The 17,664-nt window shown below is 35.9% G+C and overlaps 1 protein-coding gene across 4 annotated transcripts; it reads left to right on the top strand.

Annotated features, from left to right (window-relative positions):
- Nucleotides 1-80: 80 nt before the first annotated feature.
- On the top strand, nucleotides 81-17,277 carry LOC100743124. 4 transcript variants are annotated; one of them, XR_004462678.1, is made up of 10 exons: nucleotides 81-643; nucleotides 770-1,202; nucleotides 1,301-1,441; nucleotides 1,772-2,460; nucleotides 2,812-3,190; nucleotides 3,265-3,430; nucleotides 15,275-15,435; nucleotides 15,582-15,969; nucleotides 16,047-16,187; nucleotides 16,819-17,277. XR_004462678.1 is itself a non-coding variant. In XM_024371300.2 (8 exons), exons 1-8 carry the CDS (start codon nucleotides 547-549, stop codon nucleotides 3,775-3,777), a joined length of 1,695 nt encoding a protein of 564 aa, XP_024227068.1. In that variant the 5' UTR covers nucleotides 81-546; the 3' UTR covers nucleotides 3,778-3,816. The 4 variants fall into 4 exon arrangements, 3 of the variants coding, with proteins under 3 accessions (XP_024227068.1, XP_024226979.1, XP_024226956.1); XM_024371300.2 differs by lacking the exons at nucleotides 15,275-15,435; nucleotides 15,582-15,969; nucleotides 16,047-16,187; nucleotides 16,819-17,277 and adding exons at nucleotides 3,507-3,615; nucleotides 3,701-3,816 and having other exon boundaries at nucleotides 2,168-2,460; XM_024371211.2 differs by lacking the exons at nucleotides 15,275-15,435; nucleotides 15,582-15,969; nucleotides 16,047-16,187; nucleotides 16,819-17,277 and adding exons at nucleotides 3,545-3,615; nucleotides 3,701-3,816.
- The last annotated feature ends 387 nt before the right edge of the window (nucleotides 17,278-17,664 follow it).

Genomic DNA, 17,664 nt, shown 5'->3' with positions numbered 1-17,664 from the left:
TAGTATGTATGAATTATAATTTCTCTATTTGGTAAATGTAAAAAAGCAAATATATATTTCAAACGTTTCTAATAAGAGTAATTGTGTATTTCTTTATAATAATAATGATATATACTACAATAAATGAAATATACTTGACATTATTACTTGTAAAAGATAATTGTATATCATCTTGCATATTAACAGTCTCTAATATTATTTTATAATATTTATGCTTGTGTTTTGTTTTACATCGATTTGTAATTGATGTTCGACATTTTTTAACATCTTTTGGGAAATTTATATAGATTGTTTTTATATAACAAAAATTGATTATTACAAAATTAAAAAATAACTATGTGTGAAATTTATTGTGTTCTAAATGATTATTCTGTAAACGTTCATAAATGTTAGAACGTACATCGTACAGGTAATCGAAGACATTTTAATAGAAGAGGATTTTAATATGTAAATTGTGTATAGTATAATTGAGGATAGTAATATGTAAAAATCATTGCAACATGTGTTTTCAAATACTAACAAAAAGTAGATAACGTTGATTAATAAATGCCTGGAGTTTGTCCACGTTGTAATCGCGAGGTTTACTTCGCAGAAGAGAAATTAGCTCTTGGAAAAGTTTGGCATACGTTTTGTTTCTCTTGTCGTTAGTATCGTAAATTTCTATTAAAAAATTTAGTCTAAGTCAATTAGTCTTCCTCTTGTAATGTTTTCTTTCATTATTCGATCATAAATCCAAGATTATTTAAATTTGACTTTCAATGCTCCATAGGTAATTGTAGAAAATTACTGAATAGTTGTAACGTCGTGACGCATCTCGGTGAATTATTTTGCAAGAATTGTTACGTTCGCCTGTCTTTGTCAACTGCGAATCATGAAATCAAAAAAGTACAGCACTTGCCTGCAACCTTAACAATTTCGGCAAAGGAATCATTAAATTACCAGTGTTATGACACAGAAAATTCAATCGGTAACGCGTCACTAAATAGAAATCAACATTATCAATCTGACAAGCATAGACTTCGCGGTGGAGGTAGCGAAGCCGAGGAGACAAACGTTTACTTTGACAAGGAGAAAAAGCATTTCTTAGAAAACGAGTGTGCAAATCTAGGTGTTGTTAATTCAATGACAACAATTTGCGACCCTTCACCCAGTCCTAACGCAATTACTACGTGGTACAATCGTCAACATTCTAAGTTCCGCAGGTTTAAATTTATTCTCGATACATACATATTTCCGCTTTTTCTGGTCATACCTAATTTCAAGCAAAAATGCCTTGTTAATGATGCTCTTATTAAAACAGTACGTTGTCTCTGGAGTCGCAGAAGAATAACGATATCGCGAAAGATTGTCGATTTGAAGCGCAGAAACAAGAAACAGATCAATCTGAACCAAAGATTTTGTTTAGTAATAATGAAGTCAACATTACAGAGGCTCAATTAAGGTATATCGAATTTTCTGAATTTTCCTTATTCCTATTCTTCCAGATTTTTGTAAGCTATTTCTGAAGAAATGTTTAGCCCTAAGTGCAAAAATAATTGGATATATTAGACTAGCATTTACGTTGAATTTGTATTTACAACTTTTCACCGGAAATAGCATCCGTCGGTAAGATATCGGTAGTTTCAAATCCTTTAATGGTTGCTTAACAGTCTATTTGCCACGTTGCGTTATTAATTTCAAATTTCTATTTTTATTTCTGTATTTTTATCTAAAAACATCAGTGCAGTGACAACTTGTCAAAATAAGGCTTTCTAAGCGTAGATGTTTCCAGCATAGATAAAACTCAAGTGACAACTATCAACCGGAATAATAAAATTAACAAATACGACCCCGTGTACGAATTTAGTGACATTAGCGTCATTATTCCGTCAAGACGAAAATTTGCGTATCCGCCGGTACCACCGCCTCGCAGTCCGCTGCCTTCCCGACGACGAGTCTCGTTCCATGACGTCGTCTTCGGAAATATGCGCGAAAACCACCAGAATTGTATCACGAAAATGCAGGATGCTCATCATAGGCTCCGTTACAATAACGATAATAGACAGGAATATAATAATACCTACGATATTTGGCAAGCGGACGATTCGGTTGGTAAAAATGACGGCGGATACGAAAATGTTAACGTAAATCATACCGAAGATAGTGGCAGAATACATTTTGAAAAAAGCGCGTCAGAGTGCGGCGAAGAAGATACGATAAGCAAATGCAATGACATCGAGAAGAATCGTGGGCAAGATCGTTGCGTCAAAGGCAATTCAGAGTCGCGCACATACAGAATAATGAACGAAAAAGACGATGCATCGTCGAAAGAAGACATGATGACGTACGCTCATCAAAGTGGCCCGAACTCATCACTTGATGAAAACGAACGAATGCGGGGAGGATGCGGTGGACCGTGCGGAACTCGCCTTAGACCTTCGTGTGGAACAACAAAAGTTGAAACTGCCTGTCTTTGCAGAAGTAAATATACTGAGATCCAAGCATGGTAGACTCCCGCTTAACTGTCCTTATAGGGCTGAATAGTTAGTTAATCCGAAAATATATACCAATTATCACATACACCATAAGATAAACAATTATGTATCTACATTGTCTATTATATAAAAAAGGTATTTCTAGACAATGTGGATAACGGACTATGTTAATTATTTTCATTTTAGTAAAAATTTGATTAAAACGGGACTTGATAACCGGGAATCTACTATAGTACATAAAAACAATTTATCTATAAAGAAAACTAGTCAGAATTGTAATTTTAAAACAATTTATCTATAAAGAAAACTAGTCAGAATTGTAATTTTTATGTTTCAGGAGATCCATCAGAACAATGTCGCACAGCTGTAACGTCCTGTACAACCTGCTCATCCAATGTTCAACCAGTTATTGAGAGACGCTGTTGTTGTTCATCATCGCTTGAACGGCCAATTTGCAAGAAACCGATTTTTAGATGTCGTCAACCGTGCACTGTAGAATCTCAAAGTTGTGGTGGAGGTGGATGTTGTGGAGGAGGATGTCGTGGTGGTTGTGGAAAACCTGGACAAATGTGTTTACCTGCGAAATCTTGCGTGGTACCACCTTGTCGTCCGTGTTCACCTTGTTCTCCACCACGATCGTGTCCTCAAGTAATTTGTTGTTGTGGTCCAAAAAGTGGAAATTGTTGTGGAAGTGGAGGTAGCACATGCTGCTGCCGGTAAGAACATTTCAATATTGCCGCTTTATATTATTTTATGGCGCCTTACTAGTGACATTTCTTTATCTATGAAGGTCAAAAAGTCCAATATGTCGAGTAAGAACCAGAAGGTGTTGTAGCACCGATAGAGCAGAACCCATTGACCTAGGATGTTGCCGACCGAAAACTGCATGCGACTGTTTTGGCGGAGGTCTTGATTGTCAGCGCTGTGGCCGAAAAGTGTATCAAGCTGAAATGCAGGTAATTTTGCATTATTTGATCAATTAATAGTTTTCTATTAATTGACATTGAAACGCGTGAACGTTGCCCGTTCAAGATTGTGTCTGGTATACCGTTCCATAATACGTGCTTCAGCTGCTATTGCTGCAGAAAACCCTTGGAATCCTTAACGTATCAGGAGAATTGTGGGGAAATTTATTGCAAACGTTAGTTATTCTGATCTTTATAATCTTGTATATTCTTCTTTATAGTTATTAGTTAGCAAACGATCGATTTTATGTTGCTATTTAGAATGTTACGTTCGAAATTTCGGACCTCAAGGATACGGATATGGTGTGGGTCCAGGTACATTACAAACTCCCATGTAGAGTTATTATACAAGATTAATAAATGTCATTGATTGAAAACTTTAGCTATAGATAATTTAAGAATGACAATTTTTAGTTAATAGTTTATAAAGAGTGTGTTTTCTTATAAACATATATACATATATATATATATTATAGTTCCTGATTTTGAACACGTATATTGAAAATACACGTGTACACGTGTACTTAAAAAAAAGAAAGGATATATGGTTTAATGAAAGAGTGTCACCTTCGTTCCATTCAAGTTTGAAACTTCTCGAAATTTCCGAAATTATAGTTTTTTTTTTAAATATACCTTAGTACTTCAAACGAATATTGCCAGAAAATTCATGCAATAATGAAAATGCTAGTAGACTATCACAAATTATTTACTTATTTTCATATTTAAATATTCTGATATCTAATTAAAAATGAAATATGGTGTACGGATGAATACACGTGAAATTATATAATTTCTATACACGTGTATCTGTGAAAGTCAGTACACGGATGCATGTACAGATATTACGATCCGTATACCTAACCCGTGTATTGAGAAATACACGGATTAAAACGCGGAGATATTAACTACATGTGTACACGTATATTTTAGGTACACGTGAAATCGAGATCTCTAATATATAATAAATAATAAATAATAAATAAATAAATAAATAAACAAACAAATAAATATATATATTTATTTAGAAATATAATTATAATTATAATTTACAAAACAATTTACATTACTTTACTTTTCTAATATTTATCTAAATTACAAGTCAAAATGGATTGCTATGTTATACAAGGATCCTGAAAAACATTAGGAAACTTGTCATAACCAGTAAGTTTGTAACAATAATAAAAGGATTTAAGTTAATATAAAATAAAGAATATGAAGATTGCGACCAGAAAAGAAAATCAGAAGAAAAGAAACTTAATCGTAAGAGTACTGTGGCAAAGTCGATGTCTTTCGTTAGAACAAAAGGCGTCAGAGAAAGCACGAATAATATCTCGAGTTCCACGCAGCTATTTCAAGAATAATACGAGTGTATCCACGGATTGGCGAAAGTATGAAGCAGGATAAGCAGAATGGTTACTTCTTCGTGAAAAATAGAAACACACAAGGAAGATCATACACTTCGTAAAACTGGGAAGAAAGAGAAATAAGACGATTTGACGAGTAGTTTTATTGATAAAAATAAAAAAGAGATATGTAGGAAGAAAGCAAGGAACAGAGTTGGATTCTGTAAAAATGCAGTGAACGAAGGAAAAGAAAAGACACGAGAGAGAAAGGGAAAAAGAGAATGGGAAAGAGAAAAAGATGAAGGAAGAAAGAGAGTGAGTGGTTGGTTTATTGAGTCTCTCCTCTTAGTGGATTGCAGAACGCGGAACGTACGCGGCACTGCTGGCTAGAGGGGCGTTTATATAGCTTTCAAGCGCAGGAGCTTAATCTAATTTCAAATATAAATCTGTTCTCTCTCCCCGTTTTCCTTCTCTTTCTCTTTCCGCCTTCGTTTCCTTCCTTCGACCGACCCCCATCCATATAGCAGCGTGCTCGCCGGCTTATATTATCCAGCTGGCTACGAATAATCTCTTTCGCTTTACCTATTAACGTTACGAGACACGCCGATTTACTCGACTTTGGTGAATTATTAGCCAGAAAGTGGAACACGCCTCGTCTGTTGCGATAAGCACATATGCAATTTATTAAAATATTTAGTTTTACTTAATGTACAGTTATGAAAACTAATAGATGTATTAACAAACATTTTAGAGAATTTATTAATGTTGTAAATATATGATGTTCAAGCAGAAATTGTTAAATATCAAAAATGAACTTTTTATTAATGATATATATTCTAAATGATTAATTTCAGCAATATATACGGAGATAATGACAATGTAATAAGGCAATGTAATAAGACAATGTATACGATAATAAGAAACGAGAGATCTTAGATATCTTCTAAAATTGTTAAAACATTGTTTGCTTATAATGGTAAAGATCACAGTAGTATTCATGTTAAATCGGGGAAGGAGCGTATAGAATTATATGAAAAACGAGCCAAGTATTTTCGCGTTGTAAAGGAAAATTCGCCTAAGGCTGAAGCTTTTTCATACACGATGCAGTAACGTGGATGCACCTGTGGTCAGGAAATCGAGAAAATATCTCCTCGGTTCGGCGATCGGCTCGCTCAGTCTTTTGCGCGCGCCGCTGACTCCGAACGGTATGAAAATCAATTATTTCGTTAATTCGTGCGTTACATTGGCTGTCACGGAACCATCACTGTGAACGACAGCGGCCCAAGGCACTATTTTTCAATTCCCAATGTCGCCCTACCTTTTCGAACGTATTTCCGTCTGATACGTTCGCGTCATTTTACGGTCTTAACTCTGTGTCCGGGATAAGTAGTAGGTATGTTTTATATTATAAGAATGAATACTACACGTATGATTAAGTACAACCATTACAATGAAATCGTCTAAGATCGACAGAACTATTGAAACATTCGATAAATATCTTTTAATACACTGTTCTGAATGAATGAACGAATTAATTTTTAGAAATAGAAAATGATTGAGTATTTAATGTATTACAAATTTTAGTTGTCGCTAGATTTTTTTTATTGTATTGAAATATTGGATACACCATTATTATGTAGTAAAGATAAAGCTGTTTAATTACATGATATTTCAATTGCATTTATTGCAGAAAGTCCAGAATAAATCTATGATAGTTTATGAATTTTATAAACCTGATATTTTAGATTTTACATTTATGATATCTGGATGTATCTAGCGAATTTTGAGAGGAGCACGGGAGAATGAACGCGACAATCGAGGGTAGTATCCCATGACGTGGATGTCACGCGAAATTCTGGTACGTTAAAATTAATATCTCCCATTTGTCAATGGCCGATACGTTTTCGTTGTACAATGAAAACTGGCTAAAAAGGGGAGCGTACACAAATGTTAGACCCCAAAATGTTCCCTAAACATTGTCACAACACGACTAGGTAACTGGTAAGGGTATTCATTCGAATCACATTAAAATGAATTGTACTTGTAACGTGTTATAAATTGGTTATTTAACGCGAAGCAAGTAGGTAGAAACAATCTTTTACTCTGTCTAACCAACCATAAATTTTCGATCTAATAATAATACAACGGAAGTGTAATAATTTTGATTCGAAATTATATTTATCTTGAAAATTCATTAATGAAACCTCTCGTTCATCGTAAGGTGATAACGAATAAAAATTATAATAAAAAGACGTTTTATTGCTGCGAGAAATGAATAATTGCTTGTAGGCCATGGAGGGTAATAGTGATTGTATCCTGTGTATCTAATTGGTAGACATGTGGACGCGACCGTGAAGAATCCCCCGCACGCGTTTCGAATGGATCACAGTTTATTCAATATTCTGATTTAGAAAGGGTTCCAAACCGTACTTTCAACCACGTAAGTGTTTTAGTTCCTATAATAATAATCGCTCACAAATACTAGACCATCATAGATCCATCTGCCAATTGCTGAAACTTTGTATTCAAACGAATGCCATAATTATCAATCTTCATATTCTATTCAGTAGTTTGAACAAAAGATGAGAATTAGAATAAAATTCATATGTTACGTCGATAAAATATTAAGAACGGAATGACAAGAAATTTCGTTACATATTTCTACAGGATTTTATGTATGTATATGTTGCAATTAAGATATTTGAAATAAAATGTGAATAAGACAAGTAAAAGTAATACAAGTAAGCTATCGAAGGTACTTATCTATTTTAAACTACATATTTTAAATTACATTTTTAACTACATAAAAATGAAGAAGAACATGCTAATAGATAAATAAACCTATACAAGTTTTACATAAGTCGTTACCGCCTTTTGTTTACAATTCTCCTTAAACTTTCTTAGAATAAATGAAAGTCTTTTCATGAGAATTGGAGTCAAGTTAGATAGCATGCACAAGTAGTTAAGGAACAAGTCACAAGCACGAGACACAGTAATGAAAACGTTAAGAATAACAACGATAGATTCGGTAGGGGATTTTTGTTATGGACGAATGTTAGCCAGGCGCGTGTGTGTAGCGTACACATTTAATTTGCATCGTATAAATCGTGTTTCCGGTCGGGCACGCAATGCAAACATGCGTTACGTTTACGCCCTCGGTCCCTCACCGCATTTTCGATCCACCATTTGGGAGGAACAGAGAGAAAAGGAACACCGTGGAGACGCGCGGGCTTTTGCATGCTGCCACGTATTGTAACCCCGGTAATTTATGATTCGATAAATAAATCAGCCACGTTTTATCCGTTCTCTTTCTTCCTCTCTGTTTCTCTTTCTCTCCCTTTCGATCCCTGGCGCCGATTCCTGCGCACACTTGTAAGATGATATTGGGGGTTACGCCCAGTTTACCATTCGCAGACCTTCCTGGGAGAAGCAACCCCCTTTTTTCTCTCGTTTGTACCTAGAACATTTCAATGGTCGCGTTGTACCTGCGACGATCTCTGAACTAGTGGATCTACCCTCGGTTTTATCGCAACATAGTTGCTTCTTTCGACTAGAAGTCAAAATATAATTCCAAGTTAACTTAAAGGTTTGATTCTAACTTTTTATGATTTTGAATGATTTATGAATAGTTTAAAGAAGTTTAGACGGTTTGTGATATATAATATTCTTATGTAAACTTCAGTAACGAGGTTTTGTAAAATAGTGAAATAGCTGGAGCATGAGAGCAAATTGTAAGAAAGTGACAAATGAACCGCTAATAATATGAAAAGTTGTAAGATTAACTTTCAAGTAGTATGGTAAATTTTTAGATATTTTTTATGAGTATATGCAAAACGTGGAATAGTTGTGCTGCTCTTGTATGTTTCATGATTGTCCATCGTTAACCGATCATGAATATTCATACCATTATGCATTTGTTTATTGCCCTATGCTTTGGTATACCGTGATGTATGCAAATATTAACAAAACATATTCATTTTATAGTCATCAGCGTGTGCCAAAACGTTATTTGAAAAACATTTTCGCTCGTTGCTCTCTGAAATCGATTGGAAAAGACGAGAATAACGTTTATTCTTTGATAGCTTGGAATTTTATTAATATGTTAGAGGTACGTAATTAATTGATTAGCTAGAATATCGTGCGTATGCTTGCACTGACAGGCAATTGTGGCGAAGAAGCGATCAAAGGCGCGCGTCTCGCGGGTTTCTCTCACATGAGATCGCTTAATCTTCGTTTAATGAAAATTTAGTCGACGATGTATTCGAAGGTTAATTTCCAAAGCGGCAGACATTTACCGAATTACCTTCAGTAATTAATATCGTGCAGACATAAACATGTTGAAGCTCATAACAAACTAAAATAATCGATTTGTCGTTCTTTTGGCATATTTCTAAGTATTCAGTTGAATAAATGAAATACATTTTTAATGTTTGAAATAATTGTGAATAATTCTTTTCTTTTTTTAGATTAACTATTTAATGAACATGTCTATGTTACGTGGATATAAATTATATTTAATTTATTTATTGACCTTTACGAATCCAAGAGGTCCGATGTCTTATATCTATATTAACATACCTAACGATATATCTTATAAAAATATATTGCATATCCATTTACAAGTAAGTTGCTCTTTATTTTAAAAGTTTAATCATTTTCGCTAATAAACCAAGGAGAAATTTATACGTTGAGAGATTATTATGTATTAAAATGAAGATTCGATTTGATTGAAATCAACTCATAGGTAACTTCTTTGGTCCCCAAAAAGTAATACCGCCGTTAATAAAAATTTCTGTTACATTTCACGCAACGTGGTTCGCTTAAGACCGATTCGATTTTGATACCTGCGTTATACTCTGATCGATTTCTCGGAAAGGAGAAATAAATAGGAGAGTAAAACGGCGGTCCAAAATTTACGAGCTGGCCCGGTGTGTTATGACTCCCGGTGCGGAATCAGGCCGATTTCCCTTGGCGTTTTTATTATTTTCTGATAGCATGTTTACGAGGAAGGATGAATGGAAGCGTACTTTATGAGACAAGTATGGGTTTTAGATTAGGTATAGGTGACGCTTTTGCAAAATATATATGTTACTGTTTACAGAGCCCAGGAATCATTCGTACGCATTAATTGTCAATTTGTGGCGACCGATTGCTTTTTCTTGAATTATCTGAAAATATCGTAAAAAGATCAAATCTTTTGTTAATTTATTATTCCACAAATTGTTTTCCTTAACATATTCAATAGCAAATTAATAAATTTAACAAAAATGGTGGCAACAAATTAAATCGTTTGGGGTATTACAACTCTTGAATCTGTTAATTTCAATATTTACTATATTTATGGTATTATCATTAATAGGTACCTATGTATAATTAAACTGATATGTCTATCAAGTTAAGAATGAGAAATTTTAAAAGTTAGCATGATACAAGAATGAAAATAATCGAACCAATTAAGTATAGTCGTTCGATAGCTTCAGTTACCAAAATATTCATCGCTCGATTGAAAATTCCTATATCAATCAACGTGCGATTCTTTTTCAGCAATCCGTTTTTGAATCTGGGTTTCGCGTTTTGAAGCGCGGGCCAAGGAAAAAATATGGCTACAAGTTATTAGCGGATCGGTTTTCGAAAAACAAGGAATAACTCGCAACCAGTAGCCCATACGTTGTAGCGGTTCTCGAAACAGAGAAAGAGAAACACGAGGGGGGAGAGAGAAAAAAAAGGGTTTGCAGCGTAGAGATGGAACCGGGGAGAGGGAAGAAAGAGAAACAAAATAAAATCAGAACGGTGTCATATGCGCCTGCTTGCATGATAAATGTAGCGATTTAAAATCGAAATTTCTCTTTTCGTGTGCACGAGCCCCGACGTTTGACTAATGGTCCCGCATTAACTATTGGAGCATTATAGAACGGCACGTTGAAATTTTGAAAAATACATTCGCCCCGACAAGAGATTAATATTTTGTAGCTTTATCTATGCTTCGTTGGGCCGAGTTCTACGCCCGTGTCGGCCGCGTTAATGATAATGATCGCGGGCATCCATCCAACGTTTTTCTCGCCCTTCTCTCGAGCACCCGAAATTTCCGCCGGGGAAAACAACCTAATTGTGGCGAACAACAAGAAACGAAGGAAGTTCTTGGACTAGAGTGAACTGCGATAATTGTGCCTTGTGATCGTGTTTTGATACGTTTAATAGTTTAAAATTGACTGGTCAATTGAATAACTCTTATCGAAACGACTTAAATTTAATTTAATTATCAGTTACCACTTATATTATTAATAACACCATAATAAAATCAGTTACATATAGGGTAGTTACTAAGTATGTACATAATTGATTTTAATATACGGGGTGGTTGGTAACTGGTGGTACAAGCGGAAAGGGGGTGATTCTACGCGAAAAAAGAAGTCGAAAGTATAGAATAAAAATTTTTCGTTCGAGGCTTTGTTTTCGAGAAAGTCGACTTTGGATTTTCGCTCGGTACGCGTGCACTTTATCACGTCTCGTTATAACGGATCTCACTGTAGATTTTTAAAAAAATTTAAGAAAAAAAAATAAAAAAAATTTTTATTCTATATTTTCGACTTCCTTTTTCACGTAGAATCACCCCCTTTCCGCTTGTACCACCAGTTACCAACCACCCCGTATATTAAAATCAATTATGTACATACTTAGTAACTACCCTATATGTAATATTTCGCTACGAATTTTTGGAATTTTCGCACTTGATAATATTCTAACTGTCTTTTATATCTAACCTTCGAGATAAAAAAATGGCACATTTAATATTTCGTTTCTAAGTCGAAAAATTTTGCATTTGTCGTTAGCTTATAGAGAAACGCGACAAATCGGCTAAAAGAATATGCAACACGTCCTGTAGTACGAAACACGTTGAACGTTCCGAAAGGGAACTCTTTTGGATGCTCGAGCTCTACTCGACGAAAATAAAGAACAGTATCGAAAGGAGACCACCCGTACAAAAACGAGGCCGGGTTGACACCTAGGGCACCTAACCACCTCGTCTATTGTGCATGGATAGGGGTGGACTTGCCCGATGGACCGTGCTTTACCGAGCGTAAAATATCCCCATTCTTTAACCCGTAATGCTTGTCGGGTTTTCCGCGCATCACTCCTTTATTCTATACAAAGTATAAAACCATGAAAGGTGAGCTGTAGTTGATTCGAAGTCGAAATGAGGGATATATCATGCTTAAGATGGATTATCATAAGGATTGAAGATTCACGTTTCGCGTTTCACGTTTTTTGGCTTTATCTTTGAAATGTAAAATTATAAAACTGTATTTATTCAGAAGAATCACTGGAGTTAAGATACTTTGATCGATATTGTAAAGAGATACGTATGCGGTATTTACGAGGAGACATTTCTATTTATCATAGTTTTTTTAACAATAAGTATCATGAAGATTAGATCAACAAGAATGTTCTTTATGTTTCTTGTATGATATATTTGTCAGAACACATATCAACTGTGACCATAACGTAATAATAAGAAAAATAAGATAATACCTATAAATCAATCTATGGATGAAAAGAATGCCAAGGTGACCGGAGGAGACATGTTCTCGACCGCAAGTACGTGAAATCGGTAAAGACGGTTTTAATTGAAACACGAAACATAGGGGTGAACATGAACATGAACGTGGCCAATATTAACTTCTGCCTCTCAATAAAAGGATCGGTATCGAGAATAAGGTATGGCGAGGAGGGGAATGAGAAATTAAAAGGACTGAAAGGTACTGGTGGAACGCGTGGGAGCAACGAGGTGAAGATACTGAATTCTTTTTCGACGAATATTAAAACGAAAGCGAAACAGAAGTTCCGGTATATCTGGCGATGAGAATCGAAGCGGCAGGTTGGGTGACGGATGAAAAGGGACGGGACGAGGCAGATGGAGGCAGAGCGAAGTGCGGATGGAGCCTCCGTGACAGAATGATAATAATCCCTTGAGCGTTTTCTTTCATTTCCCTTTATTATCATATTATTAAAAAAATCTCCGTGAAATGTTATTAAAATCGTTTAAACGTCGCGTGTCATGGGCCACCGCCATTGTCCTTCAATTTAATAATATTAAGCGCGAACTTTCCTGCGAGGGGTTGGAAACGTGGGACGGGTGGACACCCTCTCCCCCGAATTCCGGTCTGCACGGCGATCGTCGTAACGAACCGAGACCCACCACCCTATTATTCCTTTTATTTTTTCGTTATCGACCATTACGCCATTTATCTTTTACCAAGCTGTAGCATCACGACGTTACGCAGCGACGGTTTAAGAAACAACAAACGATGAATTTAGTATTCGACGATTTCAACGAATCGAGTTACTGAATTTAGAATGAATTTAGCGGTTACATAGAAGACAAATAGATTTATCAATCACAAAATGGAAGATGCGAATATTTTTTAGTTGGAAGATTAGATTACGAACAAATTATGAATTTTGAGGCCAAACTAAAGATCGCTTTCCTTGGTAAAGGTTGTCGGAAAATTTCGATGAACCAGGTGCGTACAGGCCAAATCGTTTGCAGAACTGTTGATTGAATGGTGCAAGGATCTCACAGAATACTAGCGGCGCAGTGGCGACGAAGTAGAACGAATCAACGTCATTAGTGGCGACCGATTTCTGTACGATGGATGCGCATCGAGGTGCAACAAGCCAGGCCAGTTGCACATTTATTTCAGACCTAATGACAAATAGATCCTGCCTTTTAGACGTCTGCAGGATTATTTCGCATATGTAGAATTTATCGCTATTTATATCATATTACCTTTGGAATGCAAATGCTAAATGTTTCTAGTATCTATAGATCAAAATTTACAATGAAATTGTAATAAAGGTACAAGATCCTTTTGCATAATAATTTATTAACTAATATTATGAGTTCAATTATGCACGAAGGCTATGAAGATAATTACAATTTCTGTAATCTTGATAACTATTCTTGTAAACAAAGAAGGAGCATAAAATGTAACGAAATTGAAGAAGAAGTAAAAAAGAAACGCTTCGAGAGTCGAGTGCAGATGGAAAGAAGAAGATAGAAAGAAGGGACGAATTAAAAAAATCAGAGATATATATTAAAAAAAGAAGCTGTGGCTGAGTTCGGCTAAATGGCCGAGACAAGGACCGAAATGTTTCGGGTAGAATGGACTGACGCAACGAAACGAAAGTGGATGACAGATCGTCTCTCTGTTCCGCGAATAGGCATGCGATGATGGATTATGGAGAAGCGACGTACGCCGTTGATTTGTACCTATAGGCACATCGCACCTTTCGTTCGTTCTCTCTGCTGACATTCCTGCAATTGTCCTCAATGGGGTAGTCGGTTTTTTCATGGCTCCGCCTTTAAATGCTTCGCAAATGATCGCCCAATTTTATGGGAAGCTTTTCTCTCTATTCGCGGCACGATCTGTCATACTTCCGCTAACGTGCATTTTCCTTTTTTCTTATTTATAAAATTAAATTTTATTCCAAGTTCGATAATTTTTAAGGAAATAATTGGACAATTTTATAAAACTTTAAATAAACGCCTAACGCAAGTTATTCGTGAAATATGTACTTTCTGAGATGTTAAGAGCGTCGTCACACGAACACGAGACACAGCCGGGTAGAATAGTCGACGACCGGGAAGAAATAATAAACGATTGTGAAATCGACAAGTCACGTCCCGTCGCACGATCCACGATCACTTTCACAGCGTGATCCTCCCGATCTCCGGATGAATCGAAGGGCCCATCGTGTGTAAGGGGTGCGTGCCTTCGATAAAGGGACGTTATTTTATGCCTCTCTATCCATTCCACTCTGTCTATACCTCTCTCCCTGAAACCCAACAATTAGTCGCCTGCTTATGTCCGTGATTAATGGACATCTACGAGTGCAGCAGGCGTGTTCCAATAGCGGATGAAGAAGAGATGAAGAGAGACAGAGATGAGAGAATTGAGAAAGAGGAAGAGCGATAGAGTTAGTTGCGAATAATGATAATATTCCATTAGATGCTATTATATTCATCACGGGACTTCATACGTGTGCTTCTTGCGCAAATGTATATCCCTTTTATAGCCATATATTTCTTTGAAAAATCTTCTCCTTTTTTTCTCCTTTAGTTAAGGTTCGGTTAAAGTTAAGTTTTATTTCTAGTTAAAAGAGAAATTGGTAAAATTTGTTTATCGAAGAATCATAATAAAATTCTCTTGTAGCAGATGGTCATATCGAAAACGTTTCGATAACAAACTACATTCGTCGTGGCCCTTTTGTAGCAATTTGTTGTATAACTTTGGAGACAAGTGGGAATCGGTGGAAAGGCAAATACGCGTCTGCAATTGCATGCATATGCACGAGACGAGCAGACTAACCAACCAGCCATCCGGGCCGTCACGATTACAAAGAGCACGTCATGAGCTCTGACACTATTGCTATTCTAAGCAAACACGTACTGAACAGTCTTTTACCTTTTCTTTTTTTTCTTTCGTTGCAGCTCTCTTGCATTTACACAGCAAACACACATGTAAGGATAATATTTTGAATGTATAATGAACGGCGTAGCGCATCGCGAGCTGGCACGGAAACCCTGCAAAAAATCAAGCAAGAATGATATTTGCGCGAAGATTCAGTTGGTTTCATGCAGCACAAGTAGAGGTATATTTCTCTGTTTCTGATTTCCCTCTCCTCTAAAATGTGCCTTTCTGATGAGAAATAAATTAACTTTAACAATGAAAGGAAGGCTTTGTTGCGCGAAACAAGTAACGAAATATTAAATTATTTAAGTAAATTATACTATTTAGGATGGGAACGAGGAAGAAAGTTGGAGCAGAATTTCGAATAACAGATACGCTGTAATGCCTCTCCGTCGAGTAATAATATCGAACAATATTTTTCCGCTTATAATATTTTCAATAGTAGACGCGTTAGGATGAAGTTCTTCCGGAGAATTGTATGAACGGAAAATTGCTTTTTACGTGCGTGTTCCTCTGGCTCTTTGTGGTAGAATAGCAATTAATTCTATACCAGCGAAAGTGAAGTATAAAATCAGCAAGAAGCGAAAGATATTATGAAATAAATTAGAGATAATAATGGGAAATTCGCAGTATAACGCGTTACGATCGTCGAAACGCTACATCGCAGATTTATTGAAGACACTTAGTTTCTAATAACTTTATTATTTTAATCGAGGTATTTATTAGAGAATACGCATAAGATATAAAAATAATTGTGTATTTTTTTCGTTAATTACCAATCTTTTATTACAGATAATTTTTCTAAAGAAAGTATCAGTTTTCCTCGTTTGAAATACATCATGGAAGAACGTAAATCACGCGGAGCCGACAACTCTATGACAGCTACTTAAAGCTTGCGGTTTCCCATAGGACTATTTGGTCAGATTAGACCCGGTAAGTGTGTTCTAATCCTGTTAAAATGTTTGCCAACAGGGAGGTTTGGGAGCACATTCGAATTGTGCTCCTCTTACACCGATCTACACGATGTTCGTTTATATTTGCACAGCTTGGTCAAACATTGGAGTGTGCCTTTTAGTAACCCCGACGCCTCTGGCAAAAAGAGGGCACACCGTTATGGGGATTATACTAAACGTGCATTCGATGGAATCTATTGTAATCAAGAACTTTTCTGATCGCTAACAACTTTCAATGAAATCTATATTCGTAATTTTGATAACGTCTGAACTTTCCAATTCTGTGAATTTATCGTCCAATTATAAATTTTCTCACACACAAATTTATAACTGAGAAACACTGCAGTATAAACAGAGATAATTATTAATAATGTTCAGAATAGTGTAATACGATGAAATTATGATATAGTTGAATTATTATTTTCTAATTACAAATTTTATCGCATAAAAACTTTACGACGAAGAAACACGATGATAGGAACGAAGATAGTCCTTAACAGATGACTTTCAAATCATCGTGCAAACTACCAGTAAATAGTTTCATGTATAACACAGAAAAGCAAACTATTGGCAACATTTGGGGTTGCTTATCGAAAAATACTTTATCGCAGGCAAATCTATGTATAATGTACCTCCCTTTATTCCGGCTAAAATCGAAAATATGGGAAATATTAGGCGCTAATTTATACATCAATTTATACATCATAAAGCGCGAGAACGTGCGCGACAGACGTAACAACGAGCGATGTGTCATAATAAAATCCTCGACTTCGTGTCAGGACGTAAGGCGACTGGCATTATGCCGATTCTATTATATGCCATATTATTGTCGGTCGCCCCGAAGAAAATGACTGATGACAGAGAAACTTTTCGTACAAAGCCGAATGGACGTTGGCAACCGTGTGTCGCTCTTTCGTATACGGGAATCATCGGACGACAGAGACAGAGAGGGGAAGAAGAAAAAAAAAAGAAGAGAAATCGTTTCTACCGGTGTGAAAGAAGAATTGAAAAGGGAAAAAGCAGAAGTGGGCGGCATAATTCGATCGTTTTCCAAAAATGTGGAAAAAACGTAGGGCTTACAAGCGGCAGGCATGCACGAGTTTGATTTTTTCATCCATTTTTTTTCATTTCTTTTTTTTTCTCCTCTCCTTTTCAGGAAAAATGGGGTAAACGTTGCTCACACCCAGTCGAGCTCATTGTCGTTGACCTGACTCCACCGCCATTATTAGCCGTTCTATCTACGAACGCAGGATATCCCGCAAATATACCGGACTAACCGAGTCCTGTTACAAATGGTCTAACGACTATCGAAAGTAAGTTCATAGAAATACATCAAACTGTTGTATCATTATAATTTTAATAGATTTGTGATTTTTATAATTTCTTTTAATTGCTCTTCTGGCAAGATTAATATTAGAAAGATTAATATAGGATAGGAGATTAACGTTATGAATTTT

Source organism: Bombus impatiens, unplaced genomic scaffold, assembly GCF_000188095.3.
Source record: "Bombus impatiens unplaced genomic scaffold, BIMP_2.2 scf_0011, whole genome shotgun sequence".
Classification (NCBI taxonomy): Eukaryota; Metazoa; Arthropoda; class Insecta; order Hymenoptera; family Apidae; genus Bombus; species Bombus impatiens.
This window is presented reverse-complemented; position numbering and strand designations above follow the sequence as displayed.

Excerpts from the sequence above, each read along its gene's own strand:
- LOC100743124 (XM_024371188.2), top strand. The coding sequence starts at position 547 with ATGCCTGGAGTTTGTCCACGTTGTAATCGCGAGGTTTACTTCGCAGAA. Across the intron at positions 1,203-1,300 it reads CAACATTCTAAGTTCCGCAG|TACGTTGTCTCTGGAGTCGC; the intron begins GTTTAAATTTAT and ends TTATTAAAACAG. Across the intron at positions 1,442-1,771 it reads ATTACAGAGGCTCAATTAAG|CATAGATAAAACTCAAGTGA; the intron begins GTATATCGAATT and ends AGATGTTTCCAG.